Here is a 26,065-nt window from a genome sequence, read left to right as displayed (position 1 = left end):
TACTGTGTAGGCCTGGCACAGTTATTACGTTATTAGATTTCACCGTCATATGCCGCAACAGTGTTTTTAGCATGTATGATAGCAGAATACATGTTTTTGTTGAACTGCCTAGTGGGCCAGCCTAAAAGAGGCAGAGTTGGTACTGATGTGAACATGCAGGCATAAAGAGTGTAGCTAGACCTCAGTAGGTGGCAGTAATGCACCCTAGCTTAACCTGCCAACTGTCATTTATCCAATGAAAGAAGTCTCAGGCACAGGCTTCTCTTACTGCATATAGATGTGTACTTGCTTTAAATATTATGCTGTGGTTTGCAGCTGCCACGAGCCCACAGAGTTTAGTGTGCATTGAGGGAACACTCTTGGCTCCTTTTCACCTCTTTTTTTTTTTTTTTTTTTTTTTTTTTTTTTTTTTGCAGATTGAGCATTGGGAAATTAAAAAGAATGTGTAGCATAGCCAGCCTAAGTGCAGAGTTTTATCACTAGCGATGGCCATTTATTGTTCGAATCTTCAAATTTATAAACCTGAAATATTTATATCTCAATGAAAAGACATTAATTTTTAAACTTTTTTAAAAAAATCTAAATTGGTGCACGAGGAGTTAAGTAAAATAAGTGACTCAGAAGTAATCTGGGAGACTAGCACCGTTATTTGCTTTTTAAGTGAACTTCTAGTGAATGGTAGTTAATACTGCTTTCCTTGCTTATATGGTCACTGAAGTAGCCTTTTTTCCCCATCCAACCAGTTGGTGTTTTAATTTACACTATATTGCTACAAGTATTCGCTCACCCATCCAAATCATTGAATTCAGGTGTTCCAGTCACTTCAACGGCCACAGGTGTATAAAACCAAGCACCGACTTTCTATAGTGTCACTACAGACTTCCAAACTTCATGTGGCCTTCAGATTAGCTCAAGAACCGTGTAGAGAGCTTCATGTAATGGGTTTCCATGGCCGAGCAGCTGCATCCAAGCCTTACATCACCAAGCGCAATGCAAATCGTTGAATGCAGTGGTGTAAAGCGCCGCCACTGGACTCTAGAGCAGTGGAGATGTGTTCTCTGGAGTGATGAATCCCACTTCTCCATCTGGCAATGTGATGGATGACTCTGGCTTTGGAGGTTGCCAAGAGAACAGCATTGTGCCTAGTGTAAAGTTTGGTGGAGGGGGGATTATGTTGTGGGGTTGTTTTTCAGGAGTTGGGCTCAGCCCTTTAGTTCCAGTGAAAGGAGCTCTTAATGCTTCAGCAGACCAAGAGATTTTGGACAATTTCATGTTCCCAACTTTGTGGGAACGGTTTGGGGACGGCTCCTTCCTGTTCCAACATGACTGCGCACCAGTGCACAAAGCAGGTCCATAAAGAATGCATGAGCGAGTTTGGTGTGGAAGAACTTGACTGGCCTGCACAGAGTCCTGACCTCAACTCGATAGAACACCTTTGGGAAGAATTAGAGTGGAGACTGCGAGCCGATACCGCTGTAAATGTATCATTGTGCATCCGTATTTCCAATAACAATGTCACACCTCTCTTAGCCTAATAATTCAGACTAATTCATTGCCACAGTCATTTTTATTTCAGATTTGAACTGAGTTTGATCTGCATCTTTTTTCCCCCTTACTTGTGCTCTGAAGTGTCAGTGATTGGCTGAAGGTGGGCTTTGTTTGCAGACTGTCAATTAAAAATGTTATTTGTATGGTGGAGTCGTCTCAGCGGTTGCTGACATTGCGTTTGCAAGACAGTTGCTTTTTGTCATTTTCTCGGAATGTAGACTGGGTCCTAACATTTGTAATGTTTTAAAAAAATAGACTTAAGTGGGCTGCAAAACAATCATTGCCTAATTTAAAAAATGTTCCTGAATGCCAAAATCTTTTCTAGATTTTTACCACAGTGACAATACATCATGTCTTCGTAGAAAGGCTGAAGACGTTTTGTCCTGTGTGAAGCACTGTAAAGGCCTTTTCACGGAAACACCCACAGGCTGAAGTTTTGGGCCCAATCCAGAGAATGAGTCAGTGTGTGATGTGTGTAACTGTATGTGTGGAGTGTCTTGACTTTGATCCTCTGACCTCGTGTTCATAGGAAAACAACTAGCTGCTGTGTGTTTATGGTTGTCCGTTTGGTCCATCAGGTGTGACAAATCTTCTACTTTGGCTTCCTTTTTTGATCTTCAGGTGCTATGGGTCTAGTCAAAGATGAAATTTTATGCTCTTATTTCCCCCCTTCTTTCCCTTTTTTTTTTCTCTTCCATTTTCTGTTTAAAAACACAGCTATCTGGTCAGAAGGCTGTTGAAATTGTCGCACCAGAAACACAGAACTTAAGGGCATAATTTGGATTAGAGCTATGTTGTTGTCTGGCCCTGTGATTAGCAGCCTGGCTTGCAGGTCTGAGACTTATTTCAGCTTTGTGCCTTGTCTCACATTCACTAGAACAGAGTAGTTTCAGGTAGGGGAAATGTAGGAGTGTACACACTCTGGACAAAAGTATTGGGACACCTATAGTGGCAGTCATGGGCTGGAGGTTAGGGAAGCAGCCTTGTGACCGGAAGGTCACCGGTTCGATCCCCAGAGCCGACAGCACATGACTGTATCCTTCAGCAAGACACCTAACCCCCAACTGCTCTCTGGGCGCTGCAGATTGGGCTGCCCACCACTGTGGGCAAGTGTGCTCACTGCCCCCGTGTGTGTGTGCGCGCAACGTCCGGTTGTAGGACTAATAAGGGTCACTTAATCTTAACCTACACAACACCTATGGGAGCTTTTGACATCCCATTCTAAATCCATAGACATTAATATGGAGTTGGTCCTTGTTTTGCAGCTGTAACAGCTTCCACTCCTCTGGGAAGCTTTCTGTAAGATTTTGGATTTTAAGTCTGTGGGAGTTTTTTGTCCAGAAGAGAATTTGTGAGGTCAAACACTGATGTTGGATGAGAGGGCGTGGCTCCCAATTTCTGTTCCAGTTTATCTCAAAGGTGTTCGATGAGGTTGAGGTCAGTCAAGTTCTTCCTTATCAGAATCACCCAGCCATGCCTTTATGGACCTTACTTTTGTACACTGGGGCTTAGGCATGCTGGAACAGAAAAGGCAAAATTGTAAGCATGTAACTGTCCAAAATGTCTTGGCAGGCTAAAGCATTAAGACTTCCTTTCACAGGAACTAAGGGGTCTAGGCAAAACCCTGGAAAAACAACCCCATAGCATTATCCCTCCTCCACCAAACTTTACAGTTGGCAAGACACAGTCAGACAGGTAACGTTCTCATGGCATCAGACTACCATCAGACTACCACTTAGAGAAGCGTGATTCATCGCTCCACAGAATACGTTTTCAGCATGCTTTACACCACTCCACTCGATGCTCTGCCTTGTGCTAGGTGATGTAAGGCTTGCATGAAGCTGCTCCGCCATGGTGATTCTAAATGCTTCCACTTTTCAGTAATACCACTGAGAGTTGATCGTGGAATATATAGGAGGGAAGAAGATTCGTGAACTGACTTCTTGAAATGGTGGCATCTTATTACAGCACTACGCTCGAATTCCCTGAGCTCTTTATAACGGCCCATTCTTTCACAGGTGTTTGTAAAGACAGACTGCACAGCTAGGTTTTGATATTTGATTTTATACACCTGTGGCAATGAAACTGAAATAAACATCTGAATTCCGTGATTAAGAGGTGTGCCCTGATACTTTTCTCTGTATCGTGTATTTCTGACCTCAGTGTGTTTAATCAGTTAATTCACCATAAATCCGCAGTGACTCAGTTTGATTCCAGTGAATACACAAAGCTGTTTACACAAGAGGTGGAATATAAAACTGCAATGAAAAAACTCCAAGCTCTTATGTTTTAAGCACATTCATTTATAAGAAGTTGCATTTTTCTAATAAAGTAAATGTACTTACTGGAAAATGTTTAACAAATTAACCCATACCTGATTCAATAATGAATTAATGCACTTTTCACCCTTAAAAGTGTCATGCCGCATTTGTGCATCTTAATTTGCACCCAAAATTGCCATCTCACTGAACCTCAAATGCCATGTACAAAGTACATAATGAACTGTTCTGTGAGGCACTTCACAGAAAAGTATTGTCCAGGCAAGATGATGGTCCCCTGTGACCCTGTGGAGGGTTAGGTGGGCCTGTTAACTGTCCACAGAAATGTGAATATATATGTGTTGGCCTACATCTAGATTCCATCATCGACCTTTATATTGTGATTCTGAGATGTCATTACTTTGAATATTCTTTCAGTCAGCTTTGTGTTTAGTCTGCTCTTTGTAATTCAGTTAAATAATTTTTATTGGTTTGCACATTTAAGATATTTACTTGATTAATTATCTGAAAAATCTGTAGATTGCTCTTTTGCTAATAATCGGTAGTACTTGCCTGGACGTGAATACGTTTGATGTAATTGCCTTTAACATTCAGGTAAAGCATTTAATTAGATTAAGACTTTAGCGAACAGATCTAAACCTTGCAATGGTAATGTAGTATCTGTTTACATGGCCTGTCCTGGTGAGCACAAGTGATGCTGTGTGCTAAAAGAATGTGCAGGAATGTGTCTTTTCTTGGCCAAATGTGTTTATTCGTTTCATACATTTGTGGTATCCAGTCAATGTCACTTTTTCTGTTTAATTTAGTCTTGTTTTGTGTTTTCTGTTGGGTTTATTCAATTTCAGGGTCTTTTTAAAATTAATCTTTTTATATTAATTCAGACTTTTGTATGAACAGAACTCTTCAAATAATAAATATACCTGTGTTAACTTGGTGCTTATGTCAGAGTTGAAATGTTACGGTATTGGGTTCTTGGTGAAATTGCAGTATTGGCAAAAATAAAAGTTTCAAATCTTTGCCTGACTCTGGACGTTTGTGTGTTTTGAGCTTAATACAGTCATTTGTCATTTTGGTATGACCTTTTAAATCAAGCAGTTTTTTTTTCCTCTGGCGTTTTGATGACTGCATGTAAATGAGCTCTGTGCTGATTGGCTTTAGTGTGAGCAGGCAGGGCTAATCTAGGCTGAATAGGTGGATATATTTAAATGAATTGAAACAGAGGCTTCAAAATGGGCTTATTCTTTTAGCTTACTTTCCATGTATGAACTGGGAAGTCAGTGGTCCTTATTTATTTATTTATTTATTTATTTATTTATTTACACACTCTCTCTCTCTCTCTCTCTCTCTCTCTCTCTCTCTCTCTCTCTCTCTCTCTCTCTCTCTCTTTATTTTATTTATTTTATTTATTTTATTTTTTTATATAGGTTAAGCGATGTTTACATAATACCTTAAAATGAGAACTTGGTTTCTGTGATTTAATCCCTTAAATATCTGACAGGTTTTTTTGGTTGCTATTAGTATACAAAACGGAGCCAACTGAGAGGTGTGTGGTGGGGTGTGTTTTTTTTTTTTTTTTTTTTTTTTTTTTTTTTTTTTTTTTTTTTTTTGTGGACTGCTCTCCCATCTTCGTTTGGGTACAAAAATAGCCCTCTTCTGCCTATAGTTTCTTCTCCTTTAATTATCACCTTGAAGTGACAATGGCGCACTTCTTCTCCGAGCTTGCATTGGTGGCCTAGTGTTGCCACGTTTAGCAGAGTTTGCTCTTACGTAAAGTGTGCTGTGAAAATAGTTGGGCTACGTCACCTCTGTCAGTCATGTCGGTATTGGTTTGGTGCCAGATATACTATGGTATACTTCTTCACCTGCTATAGGTCCCTGTGGTGCTCTGCCCCTCATGATTGAAAAGAACATGTTCCCTTTTGGATCAAATATTTGTGTTCACACATTCTCAGGCGTGCACACCCCCCTAGATCAGCCAGAGAAGTGTTGATGCAGCCAGAAACGGTTTTCTGTGTGGCTAGATATATTGTCGTTTTAGACAGTGAGATCGAAAAGACTGGTGGGTCTTTGAGGCCTCTTTTGGAATAGACATGCAGTCAGTAGGGACAGGATGTGGGGGCGAATCCCTGTGAAAAATGAAATGCCTCTTTTTTTTTTTTTTTTTTTTTTTTTTTTTTTTTTTTTTTTTCTCCCCCCCCTTCTCCCTTTTTTTTCTCTGTGCACACAGACCTATAAAGAGAAATCGCGTGACTCAGCAACGGTGGCTGCACTTGCAGGTGCTCTGCTTGTGATGGTGACTGAGCATATCTAATGAATGTGCAGGCCAGCGATAAACTCAAGGGCCAATGGGCTATTGACCTTTCTAACCTGCCTCCACTCACTGCCTCTACTTAACATGATACGTGTAATTACATCCCGACAGTGTAGCTTTCTTTCTGCTTCCACAAGGAACTGACTTGGGGCAGACAGCGAAATTACTGCAATAGGAAGTTTATTTGTTTTGCACCGTTACAATCCTTCCATTGTTTTGGGATGTATTTTAATATTTAATGCCACATGCTAGAGGTGCAGCAAACAATAGTCAGTATTATTTTAATATTAGTGTAAAGGTGCCCAGATATACATTACATTTGCACTGGCTGGACAGGCCAGTAACTCAGTGAATTGTGTGACCAAATTCACAGAAATATATATATATTTTTTTTTTACAACTCACAAACATGATTCAACACCAGTCAAGTGCTCCTTTGAAAAAGAAACAGTTTATGAAACTGTGCTGTTATTTTTAGCTGTAATGATGGTTCTTAGAATACTTGATAACCAAATAGGCCCTGAATCTTGTGTGGGAGGGTAAAATGTGGTTTTGTTATTAATTGTGAAAAATTGTCAATGTGCACCCTCAAAGGTGTATGGTCAGGTCTTATAAAAGTGGCCAAAATGTGAAACCAGGGCACCAAGCAACGGTCATTGTTAAGCCCTGCCAATGAGATTTTTGAACCCTTAATTAATTTTCTAGGGTCAAATTGTCTTTTTTTTTTTTTTTTTCCCTGGCTGCCTCATGTTGTATTTTTTTAATTTAGCCCTCAACACCAACTAGTCATATTGCTTTTTATGTGTGATGGCAGTTAATATTTCTCATGGAAATAAACTGACTCTGACCAGTGAGACTACCTGCAGAGTTCACTTTAGTTGAGTTAGCAATAGCTAGATGCTGCAGCTGTTGTAGATGTGCAGTGATCATGTGCTGCTTTTGAACATCAGTGAAATAAGTTGAGCCTTTTTAAATTACAGCAGTCCTGCATTAGTCTCTAGAGTGAGATTTCATGGTTTAAAGATTAGACACCCCCACCTTGATGTGTCTTCAAAGTGGGAGGAAATTTGGAGGAACTTTTGAGGAACTGCTTTCGGGTTGTTGTAGTCTTCAAATGATCAGGCAAATCGTTCAAACTCAGGCAAACAGAAAAGCCTCCTCGTTTAAGGAAGAAACCAAACCAACAGCTGAAGGTAGCGATATAGTATCTGATGGCTAAGGTAGCAGTCAGGATTGGCTGAAACAGCAGGGATTCTCAGTGATTTGTGTGGTGTATTTACATGTTTGCTGGGAATTGTAGTGAGAGAAGATTTTTGAAAGAAAACTCTAACATTGTGAATTATGTCTAACAAATGAGGCTGATGGAGAAAATGCTGAACTACAGAATATTGCATAGCATGACCAATAACATTCAGCTCTATAACGTCCCTTTAACAGAATCAGATACAGTGTCTTTAAACCGGAAAGGATGCCTCAATAAAGCGATCGCCCTCAGGTTTAGTAACTAGTTGAATGGTTAGAACCTTTTGTGGCACGTTCAGTGCCTAGTATGTAATCACCATAGCAACAAAGTTAATTTCGCACTGACTAATAATAATCATAAACACTTAATCTGACAAGCAAATAGCCTGTGGTCTTCATTTATTTTTGCTTTTTACCTCATTAGGCTGCAGATCAGTCGTTTAATTAGTTTGTAGGGTCGTTTTGAATCAGATCTGTGATGATGCCTTTCACTGAGGCTCTTTGGTCATTGTTGTACCAGTAGCATATAAAGAGAGTTATTGTCAGTTCAGTCTCTAACAGTTTTGTGAAACTCCTTTAAACGGAGCAAATGCTGATGCATTACAGTAGCATTACAGTAGTATAATAGTGCACTGTGTCTAAGAGATTTAGTCATGTTTTGTGGCTCTGCGGATTGAGTCCCTTCATTCATGTAGCTGTTTAGTTAATGACAGTGATTTTAACGTTGAGGTTGCACTGTTCTCGCAAACCTTATTTGGTTAAAAGCGCAATGCCTTTCTTTAAATAATGGATACTGGTCCATTTAATAAAACTCTTGCAGATTAGTATTGATGAAGCTTATGATGTCAACAAATTGTTCCAGCTGCACAGTATATTCAATGAAAGTGTATCATTTGAATGAATGAATTTTCTTTTTTTTTTTTTTTTTTAGACTTCTATGAAGATTAAGCTGTTTTTAATACTGAGCTGATATGAGTTCAGTGTGAAAATGAATGATTGCTTCATTTTGTTCATGTCAATGTAATATCCCTTTATTGGGTTGGGGGGAACTGTAGCTACGGTGATTGGATCACAATTAAAGTCAGTCATAGCTCCATGACTATAATAGCTTTTGATGTTAAGTGTTGTAGCAGACAGAAATTACCTACTTCCCAAGGCATGCCAGCAAATGAATGTGCTGCTGGGAAAAATTAAGAACAGAATTATTAAATGACTCAGTTTTCATCATAGAGCCATGCTTGTTCTGTTGTCAAGTGAAAGACCTTGCTGACAGAGGTCTGTTTATGAATCATGTGAGACTGTGATATATGCAGTATTTGAATAAGGGCTGTTAATCGTTGACCTCAAAAAAAAAAAAAGAGTAAAAAAGAGGCAGTTTTATTTATTTAAATACTCTGTGAATGACTTGTGTCTTGATAGTGTGCATTAAATGTCATGCACCATTTTGTAGCTGTTAGAAATGACTTGGTGCGTTGGTGTGCTGCCCTAATTTGAGCTGTGCTTTAGAGTTAAGACTATAAACACGTGTTTTGTACAGAGAGATATAGTGATGAGTCTGTATGTGCCACAAAGTACCACCCTGAGTCCTTGCAGATGCTGTCTCAGGCTTGGAGTTTGCTCTGTAACCATGGGGACCGAGGAAAAAGAAACCGCTTCACACCAGATGCTTGGGCTGTGTCGCTGTTCATGAGTATTGATGGCGGCGTTTATCTGAATCAGAGCTGTGTTATTTGATTCCGCCTGCACGTCGGCTTGGATGAATGAAAACTGATCCATCGTTGTTCTGAATGAGCGGCTGCTGTCACACAGAGTTGGAGTGTTTTGGGGGGGGCTATTCATAGTGATAGATGCGGAATTATATAGACTAGTACTCAATGTACTCGTGCCATGACTTTCAGATATTGAATTGCTTTGAAACCTTTAGTTACAGTGCAAGTGAATATATACAAAAACCTTGGAATGTGACTACAGAGGATTACCTAGAAGACGCAGGTATAGTACAGTAGCTATAGTAGATTACAACAGTTAGTTCTGGACACATGAGCTGATTGTGAAAAAATGAACGTTTCTCAACCAAACACCATCACTCGGCTTAGACACCATTGCTAAACAACGACTTTGACAGCAGTAGGAGACGCTCAAGCCATTTGAACGTTTTTACTTCTTACTTTGCCACAAACAGAAATTGGATACTTTTAAGATCACGTTTGACCGACAGCCGATTTGTTCCGACTCTGAAGACGAGACTGCGCTAAATTCCCAAACTGTCATCACCACTGAGCAGCTTTTCAGTTGGCAGCTGTGACTGAAGAGCAGCTAAACAACCTGGGATCAGCCAGAAATTAACCTAATACCATTTGCCAAACTAAATTGGCTGCAAGATGCTTTACAGACTGGCTGGAACTAAACAGCATTAAAATTGATCTAGTAAAAATTGACACAACTGAACTAAACTTGTTATTGTGTATTATGGCTCAGTCCGATTTGGTCAGACTCTCTGAAGATGACGACTACATGGTGGTGTGTTCATTTCTGGCTAATTCCAGGTTGATTAGGTGGTGTTCTGTCACAGCTGCCGGCTGAAAAGCTTCTGGCATAGGAGACTGCAGAATCAAATGAAGCAGCTAGCGAAGTGAGGATTGCCGTAGGTGGTGCACATAGATAGGCAGCTAGTCTTCATGCTACCCCAAGAGTTTGGCTTTGGCTTTTCCTTTCGCTCTCTTTTCCCCCATTAACTAAGCAATCTGATATCTGCTCCTTTGACAATAAACTGGGCCAGCTTACCCCAGGCTTCAACTCATTATACAAGAATTGAGGGAATCAGCTGGTTGTATGTTATCTGCATTTATTATTTATGATAGTTTTAATTGGTTTTATCATTATTTCAACTGCTATACTAGATAAGCCCGTTTATTTGCCACTCTTGATGTCTGCCTGTTCACTGGGTTACCATTGTGTGTAAGATGGCCAAATTGTCGGTGTGTACCAAAGTGGAACATTTTGTAATATTGTATGCAGTAATAAGCTGAAAATTGAAATTTTTATTAACATGAGGCAGATTTTCTGACTAATCAAAATGATGTTTAGTCTTGAACTGGAATATGAGTTATTTTTCATCCCTAAAATTGTTTGTAATTTCTTGTCATGTGAAATACCTGGATTCCCGCGAAGTCCCACAGAAATGTGATTGGACAGGATCCTTACTACCCACAGCTGATATTTATTAGACATCAAATCATATGGAGGGAAGGACGGGTTCAGGCACACTGTGGTGTTTCATGAGCTTTAGACTTGATGCTTCTACTGCTTTGTGGTGTCGATGTTTGTTTGTCTGGGTAACAGAGCTGGTGAAATGTGATGTAATGCGTGTCTTCACACTGCTTCTCACCCCAGCCCACCCCACCCCCCAAGCTCAGAAAGCAGCTCAGGGGACCTCTGAGGACAACACCATGGCTAAACTTTCTCCTCTGAGTCCGAACTTTTATTTGTTAGCCTGCACTGTTCAATTCTAGATATGGGCGTTGTAGTCCTTTTTGAATTTGTGAGGCATCAGGGTCTTCATCTATATAAACTATGATCTATATAAACCTAGACCCAGAACGCAAACCCATTGATGCCTGGATTGAAATTGCACAGAGCAAGGTGTCAGTCTGAAGTCTTTAAGAAGCTAATCTGTGTTGATTTTTGTATGTTAGAAGGGCTTTTTTACCAAAATCAATTTCACAGGCAGTTTTAAAATGTAAAAAAGGCTTGGGTTATTGTTGTTTTTGTTGTCTCTTCTATGCTAATATCTAAATATTTTCTCTTATCATATTGTGGATTCAGTATATTTTGAAAAATAATCGAATGGGAGCAAAAGCAATAAATTTAATCAAATTGTAATGGAATTTGAGACTCGATGCATTGAATTGTTTCCTGAAGAACTGTAATGAAAAGTCTTACAATGAAAGGGTTTATTACTGCTCTGCACTGAAGTGTCTTCGTGTTGATGTGATATTTGTTTGTCATCTCTTACCATTTTCTCTTCTATGTTTTGCAGTTTTATCTCCAGGACACGAAGAGCAGCAATGGCACCTTCATAAACAGCCAGCGCTTGAGCCGGGGGTCTGAGGAGAGCCCTCCTTGTGAGGTGCTCTCTGGTGACATCATCCAGTTTGGAGTGGATGTGACCGAGAACACCCGGAAAGGTAAGGGTCATGTTGAGGATGTTTTTATTAGGAGTATTCTAACAGTGTGGATGAAGCACACTACTTAAGTCATCACTCTTGTTGGTCCATTGCCTTGACCAAACAAAGTATTCAGCTTGGTACAGTGTGAATGTCTCATAAATAGAGATCTGCTATCAAACAAGACAGGTTGCTAGGTATGTAGGTAGGTAGGTGCTTGCTTGCTTACTATACAACATAAGGGTCAGGTTGGGCTCTGGTTTGGTTTTGTGCTGATTTTTGTGTGTAGTAGACTTCTCACTCACGCATTGTCTTTGTCTCTTTATTGTGCACTCTCTCTTCTGTACCCTCTGTTGTGTGGCCTATTGTTTCTATGTCTCTCCATCTCTCTCCATGTCGACTGCATTCGCAATAGCTCTAGAATTTGATGATTGGGTTAATGTGTTTCTGAATGTAACCAGAGATTAATTTACTGATAAACTATTACTTTATTACAGATAATAAGCATTTATAGCAGCATGACATTTTCTGTTAATAACTTCATGTGCTTAATAACAAAGAAAATTATTGTAAAAACATGTCTGTGATTCCGTTGGATTTGTAGCACCAGTAGGGTCAGGTTTGGCTGGAATATAACCCTTTTCATTAAACCTGTTGCATTATTTTAATTACGCTACAAAGTCAAATGTAGTTTGAATAAATATGAAATTGTCTCTGAGAGCACGCCTGTTGACTGGTCAACTTTGGCAGGAAGTAGTCACTTTTGGCTTTGCAGAGTGACTAACTTTAGGCCATTTACTTCCACTGTGACTTTTTAAAGACAGTTGTCAATGATTTAAAATTAAAAATATTTTAATTGAAAAATTTTTTTTGAAGATGTTCCATACCTACAAGTATGAATGCTTTCTAAGGTCACTCATCTCTCATTGTTTAAAACAATAAAATATGTCTCAATGAGCAGCAGACTCTTAATAATTTTGGAATTTCAGGTAATTTAAGTAAATATGTTTTTTAAAGTTATAAATGAGGAAAGGTTGCTCTGCTACAAAGATGTTGAAATGCTTCAAATGGCTTTCTGGCTGCATCAGATAGCAATGATGTAACTGTTCTAGCAGAACGTGGGTTTTGAAACTCAAGAGCAGTTCATGATTGCTGCCCTGAAGGTGTTGTAATGACAGCCGATGAAGGGGAAGCTTTCACAATCAGATACGAATGCAAAGCAACTTGTCCTTTTAGAGCATGTGAAGAGAAACACTGCTCTAGAGCAGAATGAGATCACTGAGAACATTCAGAAGACCGTTTTCAGGTTATGGGCTAATCCAAGTGTCTAAGGTATTAAAACTGGGCTAATTCATTTGGTCTCCTGTCTTACTTGGCAGTAACTTTATGCAAAGTTATGGCATGTCGAGGCTTTTTTCTATCTGTGTTGCTAAAACGGGAAAACTACTGATCGTTTTAGCTTGTCTTAGGAAAGTTGTGTAGCGTAGGTGTGTTTGAGCCAAAGAAACACGCCAGCTCTTAAAGCTGTTAGACTGGAGAGTGAGTCAGCTGCTCAAACTTGGGAGTGCCTCAGATCAATCAGATCTGTACTTGCATGCGTGTTTGTTTGTACGGCATTCTTTTGCTGTGAGATTGACGATTATCCTGTCATTTTAACTTGTCTTTCTTACTGTTTCTTTCCTCTTTAGTCACTCATGGCTGCATAGTTTCGACGATCAAGCTCTTCCTACCAGATGGCATGGAAGCTCGGCGACGATCAGAGTAAGACCTGTTTAAAGATAATCGAGAAATGCACATTACAAAATAACAGAGTCTGTACACACTCAAAATTGTGCAGTTGTTTTTTAAGTAGATTAAGTCTCATTAGTCTTCAATTGTCTTGTGTTCTTGTTAATTCTGCTTGCAAGACATTTTAGGGCGTGTCTTGTATTAATGACCGCAACTAATATGATAAAATTTTTTAAAAACTACGCACTTTGGTCTCCTCAAAAAAAGTCTCAGCTTAATCAAAAAGCAGCATTTAGATGAAGTATTATGATATGGGAGTTATAGGCAGATGCCGTATCCAGTTTGTTCCATGTACATATCTCCTAATAATAAACATTTATAATATGTATAAAGTGAGTCTACTTTGATTAGAGTCACAGAGAAGTGCAGAAAAAATATATATAATGCAGACGTTTTCAGTCGAATGATGGTCAAAATTTGTCATTCATTAGCTTTTTTTAAAACAACTGTCTGCTGATACTGATGTGACTTGTTATTATGCATGCCAACAAATGATTTAACAATTTTCATGTGTGTTGGTGGTGTTTTGTTGCTCTTGCTCCACTGGATTGTATATTTACCACTCATCACTTGTAACTAAAATAATCACATTGCTAAAGACCTGAGAAACTTCTAAAGTACAGCAGAACATGAAGACAGTTCATTGGCCTTTAGTTGCAGTTGTTTTTTGACAACTCTAGTCTAAAGTGACTAAATTATTAATTAGGGCTGCACAGCATTGACATTAAATGCAGTGTTCGATAAAGCTGCTGGATGTTATGGTATGAGAAGCGATAAATTACAGTTGAAATGTCTCTGGCTGAACGTAACACAAGTGCTGAATTTTTTTTGGCATGTGTAAACAGAAATCTAACTAACCTCTCTTTAACCCCCTCTTTAAATAAATGGCAAGCACCATTTTACTATTCTACAAATAAGAACAAATTAAATACTTACAACTACGTTCATCAGAACTACAAGCACATTTTTGTCGACTGTAGGCTGAGAAGCAGTCAGCATTCCTTCATCAGCATTTTCTATAAAGCCTACAAAGCCAAATAAATATATATATTTTTATATAGATGTACAAGAACAAGTGCATGTTCTTGTTTCAGTTTTTTGTTTGGTTGTTTAGATATTGTGGGGTAAGACATGCTGTATTGGGTTTTGCTTAGTTTAAAAAAAAAAAAAACTTTGTTCTTGTGCTGCTTTTTTTTTTTTTTTTTAGGCACTGTAGGTGGGCACTGTTTTCTTAGTTGGTCTTGGGCTCTTATTTTGAATTACTCTGTGAGGGAGCGTGAGGTAGCAAGCTTCAGTAGGCCAGCAAAACAGGAGAACCTGTGCTAGCCTGTGTGCTACAGGTTTTCCTTTATGCTGTTTGCTGCTTGGATTTGAAGTTCTGTAAAAGCTGAGTTATGGGCAACATCTTAAGGTCTCAGCGCGTTTTGTAGTTGGCCGGTTGGATGAATGGTTAAGTTACTCGGCTCCCACGTTGGAGAGCAGGTTTCCCTCCCAGTGTGGAGAAGCAGGCTTGTGATGGTTTGTGCCTGTAATGTAATCACGTCTCTCAGACACTGTATGTATGAGAGGATTAGATGTTCTATCATTGCCACTTCATGATGCGTTTATCATTCAGTTGGCTGTCAGTGATATGTAATGTTTCCTGATTTGCTGTTTGGCCTCTTCTGATTGGAGAATTCAGGCATTACATTGCATGCACACAGCTTGTATAATCTTAATAGAAAAGCGTTACCATTCTAAGGTCAGCCATGCCTCAATGCCAAGAGTCAGCTATAAAGCCTAAAGGGGTATAAAGTTCCCTCAACCTGGATTGTGGAGCAGTGAAACTGCGTTCTCTGGACTGATGGAGCACCATCCAATAACTTTGGGATGAGTTGATGTACTGTTAATGATCCAAAAGTAATCATCCAATATCAGTGCCTGAGCTCCTGACCTCACTAAAGGCTCCTGGGGCATTCAGTTCCTCACAGCAGTGTGCCAGCATCTAATGTTTTTGTAGCAAAAAAATGGTTATAGGTGAGGTGGTTGGGCCCAAAAATATCAAATCTTTCATACTTTCACCCCATATGTAATCAGTAACAAGAATTAAGTGTTTGTGTGTCTGTGCGTGTCTTAAATGTATTTATTTATTTTAAAAAGTAAGTCATATGCTAGAAACCATATTGAGCCTGTGCCACCTTAATGAATACAGGAATGCAGTTTGAGGGAAGTTTTGGAAATGTTGTCTTGCAGAAAGTGTGGTGGCTGAGTTCTAGTGTAATTGTTAGCCTCCACTTCTAAACTAAGGATGCAAAATTTGGACTCCAGGCATGTCTTGGCTGATCAACTCAATCTGGGATGAGTAGAAAACTGGGTCAATTTGTCGTCCTCCCCCCATGACGGATCATGACTGAGATCACTTATCTTTAAACAACTGAAAAGCAAACCTTAATATATCCAAAAAGAGCTGATCAGAAGAGGTCGAATGATTTGAAATAAACAAATTCTTACCGGATATTTTTAAGAGTAAATTTACTCGCAAGTACTAATTAGTAATAAATGAAGTGTTGGGTATTTTTCATTTAGTCAGTAACTCATTTGACTAAAGGTGAAATACAGTGTTTAAGTATTGCAGTCTGGTTTAGTTGGAGGTTATGCAAACAGCTTTGTCCTCAAACTTACTGTTTGGCATGGTGAGTATAGTATGTTGATAATGACCACAGGGATGTAGTGATACTCTCTGAATGTGACGTAGGCCTCCAGGTTATGTCTGTGACTACATATCACTGGGCTTTAAAAACCATGCCAAGGAAGGCTTTTCTGAGACAGGTTGCTCACTCTCAGTATGTGCCTCCTGGCCTTCAACATTGGCAAGGCCTCTGGAAATGCACTGTGCACTGTATACTGGCATCCATGCTAATTGTAGCACGTTGGTTATTTTTAGACACACCTGATTTAGCACATATGGAAATAAGTTCCAAATAACCTTAACCTGTTGCCTTAGCACAGGTCCATTACGGGAAATGGAAGCCTGTGGGGGTGAAACCTCTATGAAAATGTGGGAATTTGAGATATGGTCATGTGCAGCTAGTAATAACTGAGTATTGTTCATATTCCAGACTGCAGTTTGTTCATTAAGGACTAGTTAGCTTGTGTTATCCATGACTTTACTGAGTAAATATGCATAGACCACGATTGGCACACCTCAGGTGTTAAAGAAATCCTGAAGCACAAATTATAACACATTCTTCTTCTGTACCGTGATGCATTTCCATAAGTCAGGGAGGGTCTCTGAGGTAGAGGAACGGTTTCTCTTGATAAGGGGTTTGGGTCGTGGGAGGTCGAGGTGAAACACTTTCTGGGTTAATATTTTTTTTCCCCACCCACTGTGATGTTTTAGAGGCAGGCAAAAGCTATTGCATTTGACGGAGGATAATGGGAGGATAATTTTATTTTTTTTCTTTTATCATGGAAAAACAATTTCCTTTAGTTTTTTTATATAAATAATTTGAAGTAATATGTAAATGTTTTTAATTCTAAAATGTATGTCCATTCACTCCGTTTTACTCCCCAATCCATTTTATAAATATAAATTCAGCTGCCAAAACAGCCCATTTTGAGTTTGTGGTGTCATGAGAACATACATATGCCAGAAATGTGACCCAAAAAAATGTGCAAACTGTCTTAATGTTGTGGGTTTTTTTTTTTTTTTTTTTTTTTTTTTTTTTTTTTTTTTTTTGTGCTCCCCATTTGATTCAATTCACCTTTACCCCTCTGTTTAAACAGTATTTGACAGTGAATGGAGATTAATTGCTGCCTCTAGCAGCCCTTGAGTGGATGCGATTTCTCTTGAATCCCTCTTTCGTCTCTTTCCACCTCTCGCTGCTCTTTCTGTGCTTTTGCCTCAGTGCCTCTAGGCCTGCAGTGGTGTTTAAAGAACTGGATGATAAGTTGCGTCCCGTGACTGCTGCAGAGCTCTTAGGATGAGCTCTCAGTTCAGTGACATGTTCATGCTCCGCTCCCGGACTGGGGCCCTGTTAACTGCGGTATTTATAGAAGCCACATGCTGCTTGTTGTTGAGCTCTACCCTCTGGAGCACAGCCAGGCCAACCGAGACGCAGGCCGTGGCCTTTATGTGTTTCAGTACACCTCCGTGTGTGCGCTGTTAAGTTGATGGGTGGTTGCATGCATGGGCTGTGTCGTTTTGTACAACGTGTGTTGCAGGATGTGTAGAGGAGCCTGAGAAAGCCCTGAGACTTTTCTTTCCAAGCATGCTCCGCCGCTAGTCTGCCGAAATTCTTTCCAGCAAGTCGACTAAAGACATCTGCTAAAGATATTTCCCCTCTTTTTAGAAAGTTGCTCCTCTTAGAAAAAGGCTGTGCCTCCTTTTTTTCCGTGTAGCAGTATTAGTGTTTATTGGTTCAGTTTTTCTCCTATTTGAGACGGGATAGATGGATTGATTGAAGGAAGTGAATGGAGAGATGGATGGATGGAGTGACTGCTGTGCGTGGTTGGGCTTTGTGTTGTTTTTTTTCCCCTTTCTGCGATAGCCGTAGGCCAGAAGGAGTTGGGTGTTTCCTCTGGGCCTGAGCCTCTCTGCTGCATCATGTTTGGCTGTCAGTGTTCTCTCTCCAGTATAATTGAGTACAGATTTCGGGCAGAAGGGAACAAAGATTTGATGGCTGTTTTCATTTTGTTCCTGATGATTTAGACATTGTGGCAGGAGTTTAAGGCAAAATATACATATCTGTGTATTAGGGTGTAAAAGTGAATCAGTGCGATGTTACACATTCATTTGAATGTGGCCCTACGGCTGTTTCAATTTAGGAATTTTAGGTTTGATTATAATTAAAAAAAATAATAAATTTGTTGTGCTTCAGCAATTGGACAGTGTTTAGATGTTGGAATATTACAGAAAAAAGGAAAATGAGTTTATGTATTGTTTATTGTTTTTATTTCACTGCTGTGCAGATGGTCCTTTCTCTTTTATTTCTATTTATTTATTTATTTATTTTGGTATTTTGTGTGTTCTGAGTAAAATCAGAGGTCATTGCCAAAACAGTTTAATCAACTCATGCTGATTTTCAGCTACATCAGCTGATTAGCTATCTTGCTTTCTGCCTGTCTTTTTCTTTGTAATTAACACAAGGTTGTACTAACACTTGGAGAATCATGTGTAACTTCAACTGAACCTGACTTGTTTTTTTTATACTGAATGAAAAACACTTACATAAACGTACATTCAAGTTTGTGTTAGCTATTTAGTGAATAAACGTTAGTGAACCAAGCGTTCCCTAAATTTTCTGTAACACGATGACCCCGTTTCCTGCTTTTTTATTTTGCAACTGATAAACGCATCCATTTCACAGTCTGCTTGTTGTAATATGATCTTGAAGATTATCTTATTATATTATTGTGATTATCTCAAGTTGTTCCTACCAGACGTAGGATAATCTTGCTTGATTATTGGGTGTCCAGTAATTCTACACTACTGCTTACATATTTTCTTGATGAAATATAAATACTGGTAGTAAGAGAATACGCAGAGAAAGCAGACACGTAATGTGACAGTTGGTTTAACACATTAAATTGTTAATATTCCTTGTTGTTTTGATTTGGGTTATTGCCCTCTGTTTTTCCCCCCACAGGCATACTGTCCCAAACACTTAAACCCACACAGCTAATTAAACACAAACTGCCAGATTTCTTCAGAGTTTGGTAAAAGCTTAAACCAGTTAATCTGTTCTTGCCTCTGGCAGTGCAGTGACTCTACATGTTCTTTCCTTTAATGCACATCGCTGCTCATTGTCGCCATGGTAAAGGTGTGCTTTAAATCGCTATGAATAATTCCCACAGAAACGCAACTGAAGTAGTGGCCAGTGTGTTAAAGAACTTGTTCAGCATTAAATTTTAATGTAGTCACTAATTTTGTAAACGTGTTGGTGTCTTTGAAAGAGAGCTTTAGAGCTGCAGAGGATCTTCTGTATAATCACATCTTGGTCACTTTCGTGTGTTAACTAGAATCATGGTGCAAATTTTTTTGTAAAATTTGTTCTTGGAAACCTAAAAATGAGTGTCCGATTCTTAAATCACAGAGTTGTTCAAACACAAAAGCGTGTTCCTACCTAAGAGCAAATCCCAACATCTGAAAACATCTGTGAATGTCAGAATCTTCCTGAAAATGGTGTAAGTGGGTTTAACAGCTGATGGATAAGGCCCTTTTTTTATTGTGTGCTGTGAGCATCCTCACCAGATTTAGTCCCAGGTGAGTACTTCCATGGGTGTTTTTATGAATCTACTGATGGAATCCAACATTGCTAACCAGATGTTAACCAGATCACATTTTTGACTCACCATTACGTATTACTAATATTGCCACAGTATCACAGTAGGAATACGTAGCAGTATTAGGGTTGATATGATGTGACTGTTTTATCAGACAGTTACTTTACAGTTGACTTTCCCAAATCCTGTTGAAAGGTTTTATGTATTCTAGTTCCTTAAACTAGTTGTTTGACTGTTTTTGCTACAACCTTCTGTCTCTTCTCACCTTGAAAGACTATAGTGCTTCTTCACGTTTGGGTGCACATGGAACGAGGACTTGAGGCATATAAATCTAAATGAAAGAAAGCAGAAAATGCATTTATTCATTCATTAAAAAAAGTATTTCTCAAGCCTTTTTTACTTTGTGAAGAACATGTTGGTTTGTTGAACACTGTACATAATTCTGTGTAACTGTAGTCTTGATTAAACAGTACAACCTGTCTTGGCTTCCGAGTGAACGTAGCGAGCACTTAAGGTGGCTAAACTGTCAATCTGCTCATTTTAAGTTTGTATTTTTATAGTTTCAAACAATGAACAAGACAAATTCTCAAACTCAATTACTTATGAGGATGGTCAGCTGAAATTTCATGATCATTAAATCCCTAGTAATGGCATCATATCTTTAAATTTAAGGTGTGTGTGGTTGGTGGTAATTTTATTTATGCAGTATACTCACACTGCTTTTCAGTTGTAGCCTTCTGTCCAAGTTACGTTTTTGGAAAAGACTTAAGATTAATGCAAACAACCTGAGGACCAGGAAGTCTTGTGAGCAGTGAGCATATGACTGCACTGGAAGAGTCCATGACACAGCGTGGTTCTCCTGATGGTGGCAGGGTGGCATTTTAAAACATCCATGGTAAACAATGGTGGAGCGTGTGTCTTGCTTCAGGCTTGGCACAGGAGCGCTGCAGTGACTCATTGGCGGCTTACATAAACCTGAACCGACACACACACACAAACACAGCAGACAGTGTGCCTGGGGCTCCACGCTGCTCTAATTTTGGGGTAAAATGACTGAGGCCAGGTGGGAGATCCAGCAAGCTGCATCTTCCTCTAAACAACTCGCTGCATTGCTCTGAGCAGTTCACCTCAAGTTCACTTCTCCTTCTAGGATCTCCTCGTATTGTACAGAATGCAAAATGTGTCTGATTGGACTTCATAAGTCGCTTCCTTTTTCCTCGTTGGAATGCTCCCCGGCCTGTTACCTTTTGTTTCTTCACTTTGTTGCATGGAACAAGTCATGGGGATCAGGTTCTGCCACATTCTGCCCGTCATTGTCGTGCCCAGGTTTCATTGTGTATGAAACGGTTGTAATCTTCATTATGCTGTGTGAGCCTTGGAAGGTTTCTTCTGATGAATGAGAAGCTGGAAGCCACAGCATAACAGTTGAACCTTGACCCTCAGCTTGGGGAGTGGCTTAAATGGTGTTAAGACGTGAGGAGAGGATGGGCCAGCCCCGTTTTAAAATTGCAGAAGTGAGCACAGTCCACCTTCCTTTCTGGCTACTGAAGAGAGCATGAAATAAGTTTTGCTAGTTTCTTCAAGGCATTTTCAAGAAGGACGTGAAGCTAGGATGCTGCACATCTGTGGGAATTCGTCAGGAATGGAAACGAGGTGGAACAGTTGTGCACCTGTCTTGTTTTGTTAAGGAGGTTGTCTTTCTGTAGTCACCGTACCTTAACTGGAACTCCACAGGCGTCTCTATCAGGTAACTCGATGTAACTCCAAATCTGCTCCAGCGGCTGTTTGTGTGCTGGCTGAAAAATGATACTCTGACTGCAGGAAAATCATGGCAGTCATCTGACTTTGCATTTGTTGTTCTAGGGAAGTTATCTCACTGATTAGCAGAGGGTGTGTGCTCAAGGTCCTTTACTTATCTGCTTAATACTTATCTTCTCACTTTGCTCTGACTGCAGCTGTTATGGCAGATGTCAGGCGTGACGTTATTGCAGTCAACTGGCATGCAGTGCAAGTCAGTGAAAGTGACTTAATTTAGGGGGATTATGCGCTTCGAAAGGCAATAATGATTTGTGATTAATATGCAGACTGGCTTTATTATATCAGTTTTCTCTGTTCTTCTGGTTTGGGAGGTGCATTGTTATAAAGGGAGACAGAATTGCTGTGTAACATCTAATAAAACAATGTGAACCATTTTTGTTTTTAATAAGCATTGTTTTCTATAAGGATGGATTGTAACCAATTCCTCAGGTTGCCATTAGCTCAAAGCCCTAACATGATTTAAGTTGTGATTTGAATTTAGTTACAGCTGAGCTGGAAGCTGAGTGAAAGTCTGTCATCAGAAATCTGTTTCACAGTGTGGAAGCATGTAATAAAATGGCTCTGGCTTGAGTACATAGACATGCATGCGCTTACATTTGGCCATGTTTCTACAGTCTTCAGTCACGCTGTTATCACAGTGTCCCAATAGCAAAGAGATAAAGTGCTATATTCTGTCTCTGCCTGTCGGCTCTTTCGGCGTTCAAAGTCCAGTAGTGGCACAGCTGACGTTCTGGGCCTCGAGCCCGCATGTCTTCGTTGGATGCAGGAAGTGGTGAGCCGGTGTGTTGAGCTTTCTGGGATTCCTTGATGTCGAGTTCAGTCAGACTAATTCTACATCATTCTGATATCATGCTCAGATAGCTGTTTTTCCTCAGTTAAACTGCAGAAAATCTTCATTTGCGGCCATAAGCGTAAAGTCAATGTTTTGCTAGTAGTGCTCTTTTTACCCTTCCCCACAGGCTGTTTGGATTTTTTTTTTTCTCCTCCTTATAAGTAGAACTTGGTTTGATCTGTAGAAGTCTCTTGCTTAACATGATCATTTTGTGAACAATCAGACTGACAGTTTGTCCCTTAACACAGATGCAGAAGTCAATGAGCTAAGACATATTTGGGGACTTGCCTTTTATAATACACCTTTTGTCCATTTTACTTTGGTTTGTTCATGCACATTGCAAAGTTGTACTTGGTTGGATGTAACCTCCCACTTATGTCTTGGCTACTTTACGTTGGTGCAGTACAGAACTGAAGAAGCAAGCTTCAGGCAGCAACAAACATGGTTTTTTATTTTTATTTATATATATATATATATATATATATATATATATATATATATATATATATATATATATATATATATATATATATATATATATATATATATATATATATATATATATATATATATATATAATTATTTTTTTCCTCCTTAATTTCACCTCTTCCTTTTCCAGAACTACTGCTCTATGGCAACGTTCAGACTCAATTTTTATTGATTTTTTTTTCACATCTTTTTAATGTGACCAATAACTGACACTAGAGATGGACAATATGGCAAAAATGTGTTATTGTGATGCTTCAAGAAATTATTACGATATTTTTCATCTGATCATTTAGAACTGAGGGGGAAAAGCACCAGTAGTACTATAAAAAAAAATAATAAAAGCTGTAAATAGTCACTTTTAGTTCAGTATTTGCTGTGCTATGTTGCATTAACTAATATTGCTTTTTTTTTTTTTTTTTTTTTTTTTTGTAATGAAACATGGAGTTGATCAGTTGGTCTGCCAGTACTGGCGATTGCATGTATGTTCAGAGAAGCATATCATATTGTGTTGTGACAAGGTCAGGATAACAGTTCCTTTTGCCATATTGACCAGCTCTGTCTCGCACTAGATGTTGTTCCTGGACTGTGAAATCATCCAACAAACTCAGCTGTCTTCTACCTTTATTTTAAGATTAATAGACTCCTTTCCTGTTACATCACTATGAGCTGTACAAACTTAAAGCTTGGAGGACAAACAAAACACTAATACAACCATGTTTAACAGTTTACGAAAAGGAGTTTTAAAAAAATGGTGATTTTCTGTGCTTTATATGAGCTGATCAAATCTGATCAGCTACTACACTGGAATTATTTGTCATGACTTTGTCCAGCTTACAGATTTGTAGAGTACTTCTATCTAAAGATAAAGAATAGGGAAATGAGGGGAAAAATGAGTCAGACCGATAACGGAGTGTTATGCTGAATGAGGATAAATACAATGACAGTCTGCATCTTAGCAGAATCTCTAACTCTCTCCTCTGGGAGTGAGCTTCAGCTCCTTGGTTACTCGGCTGCCATTCAACTGCATTTATAAGCAGCTGCGTCACAGTTAAAGATTAACCCAGAGCAAAGTTGAGCCCGTTTTCACTCAGAGTGGCTTCAAACAAACATTTGTGTCTGACTTGGCTAGCATGCATATGAACTCTCATGGATTTGGCCTGTGAATGGCCCTGGGGTTAGATGGTCATCGTTTTGATCCATTAATAGTCTTTCTTTCTGTTCTTGTTTTCCTCCCAGTGTTATTCAAACACCACTACCACTGCCTGTTGATAAGGTAAGTCCTGAGTCTTTTACTGTACTTTTGATGTGAACCTGTTTCTTTGTTTTTGTGTCTCTGTCTCTCATTTTCAGCTTTTCTTTTTATAGTCAATAACTTTGTTTTTTACACTGGTCTAATTTGGTTTCCCAGATATGTTTCTGAAATTGCAAATGAAGAAACAGGGCTAGGTTAAAATCTTCCATGGTTCCTTATTGAGACATCTGCATTGTCTCAGTGTACAGCATGTGGGGCGCTTCCTTTTTGTCTAATGTTTACAGCTCTTGCATGACATCTGCACTTCAATAGGCTGTGTTTTGGCCTGCGCTGTGTAAGGGAACACTACTTGCACTTGTGCTGCCTTTGGAACCACAACACGCTATTTTCCATTTACAAGATAACGTCATTTTCACTTTGTGCATGGATTTGATTCCATCACCATGTGCTATGTTTAGCTAAATGTTTTCCTTTTTATTTTTTCACGTTGGTGGGGGGGGGCCTGGTGTGCTGTATTCTCATCATGATCAGCTCTTCCTTTTGAGTAGTGTAATGTAATATGGGGGATGCACTGCTCATACCGCCTCACCTCATAAGTGTGTTATTCTTATTATTTGCGTTAAAGATATGTTACATTAGGAATATGCCATTAAGATCTTGAACACTTAAACTTACTACAATTTATATTTAAACAAACATGCTGACCTGTCAGTCAGTCAGTGTCGTTTACAGTCTCAAAAGCAAGATATGGCATAAATTAGTCAGTTCACTTGACCTTACTGACTGCAGAAAGTTTTGGAATTTGGCTCAAGATCTGTTAAGGGTAGGCTATAAACATAGCCTACAAATTAGATCAAACTGTATAGCATAATCTAGTGTATTGACCAGCTGAGAAGTATGTTAAAATAAAACCAGTCCAAGGTCAGACACTTGGCAGTTCATACTCCTCCAGATATTGGAAACGATATTAAAGCTCCCTCTTAAATCTACGACTTCTGATATTAAAGCCTTGATTCATTCTTAGCCTAATCACATGACTAGGCGTAAGATCATTGGTCTGTTACATCGCTGATTATATCCACCCATACATGTATGTATAGTTTCTTCAGTTTGCAGACACTGATAGACCACATGTGTATTTCTGAATAGCGTTCTCAGGGTGGTCCAAACACAGATAAATAATGCAGTTATCTTCGGCCAGCTCTCCTCTCGTACCATCCCCTGGGTGGAATGCCGCTTCCTGGATGGCGAGGAATTCACTCTTAAGTGCCAAAGGGGATGCAGCCAGCACAGAGGTGTCTTTCTCTGAACACTGGATAGCATTGGCTACTCGCTTAGGACACTTAATAACATTAGTGACCAAGCTGAAATTTAATTAAATCTTTTTTTTTTTCTCTCTGCTCTCCAGCTTCCCTTCCCAATATGTTTTTTTGTGCAAAATTGGGTTCTTAGGTAGTCACCTTTTTATGTTGATCTGATCCAATACGCTGTTAGAATGATTGGTGTGAGTGGAGCCATGGCTCAGTGGCTGGGTTTTGGCCACGGATATTTGCTGTGACAGATGCTCTCAGCATTTTCAAGGGAGTTCTTACTCTGGCTGGAGTTGGCAGTAATAGTAGACTTGTGGTAATAGTGCTTTTGTGTTTTGTAGCAATGGCTATTTCTTGTAATTTTGTAGTAGCATAATCAGATAAATTACACAAAAATGAACTGTAGAGTGGACGGGCATAGATGAATACAGCTTTAATTTAGTTTTGGAAATGGATCAGCTCAGGTATATGAGGTGCATTAGGTAAAGGATCAGCCTCTATATCTATCTATCTATCTATCTATCTATCTATCTATCTATCTATCTATATATATATATATATATATATATATATATATATATATATATATATATATATATATATATATATATATATATATATATATATATATCATGTGTATATATATATATATATATATATATATATATATATATCATGTATATATAAAACTGTAATTTGTCAAGCTAGGTTTAGTGAATTTCATAGCAAGTTAGACACTTGATTGAAAAATCTTTTAAAATTATTG

At 39.0% G+C, this 26,065-nt stretch overlaps 1 protein-coding gene across 6 annotated transcripts in view; it reads left to right on the top strand.

Annotated features, from left to right (window-relative positions):
• The window catches only part of slmapa (sarcolemma associated protein a), a 68,520-nt gene that overhangs the window by 10,427 nt on the left and 32,028 nt on the right, over positions 1 to 26,065 (top strand). For 5 of the 6 annotated variants that reach the window (XM_017704882.2, XM_017704880.2, XM_017704881.2 and 2 more), the window contains exons 2-4: positions 11,420 to 11,567; positions 13,235 to 13,307; positions 23,974 to 24,010. In XM_017704882.2, the coding sequence (XP_017560371.1) occupies positions 11,420 to 11,567; positions 13,235 to 13,307; positions 23,974 to 24,010 (258 nt within the window). Of the gene's footprint in view, positions 1 to 11,419; positions 11,568 to 13,234; positions 13,308 to 21,153; positions 21,346 to 23,973; positions 24,011 to 26,065 lie in introns of those variants that run through there. The other variant, XM_037532190.1, reaches the window with a different exon arrangement.

This window comes from Pygocentrus nattereri, chromosome 21, assembly GCF_015220715.1.
Source record: "Pygocentrus nattereri isolate fPygNat1 chromosome 21, fPygNat1.pri, whole genome shotgun sequence".
NCBI lineage: Eukaryota > Metazoa > Chordata > Actinopteri > Characiformes > Serrasalmidae > Pygocentrus > Pygocentrus nattereri.
This window is presented reverse-complemented; position numbering and strand designations above follow the sequence as displayed.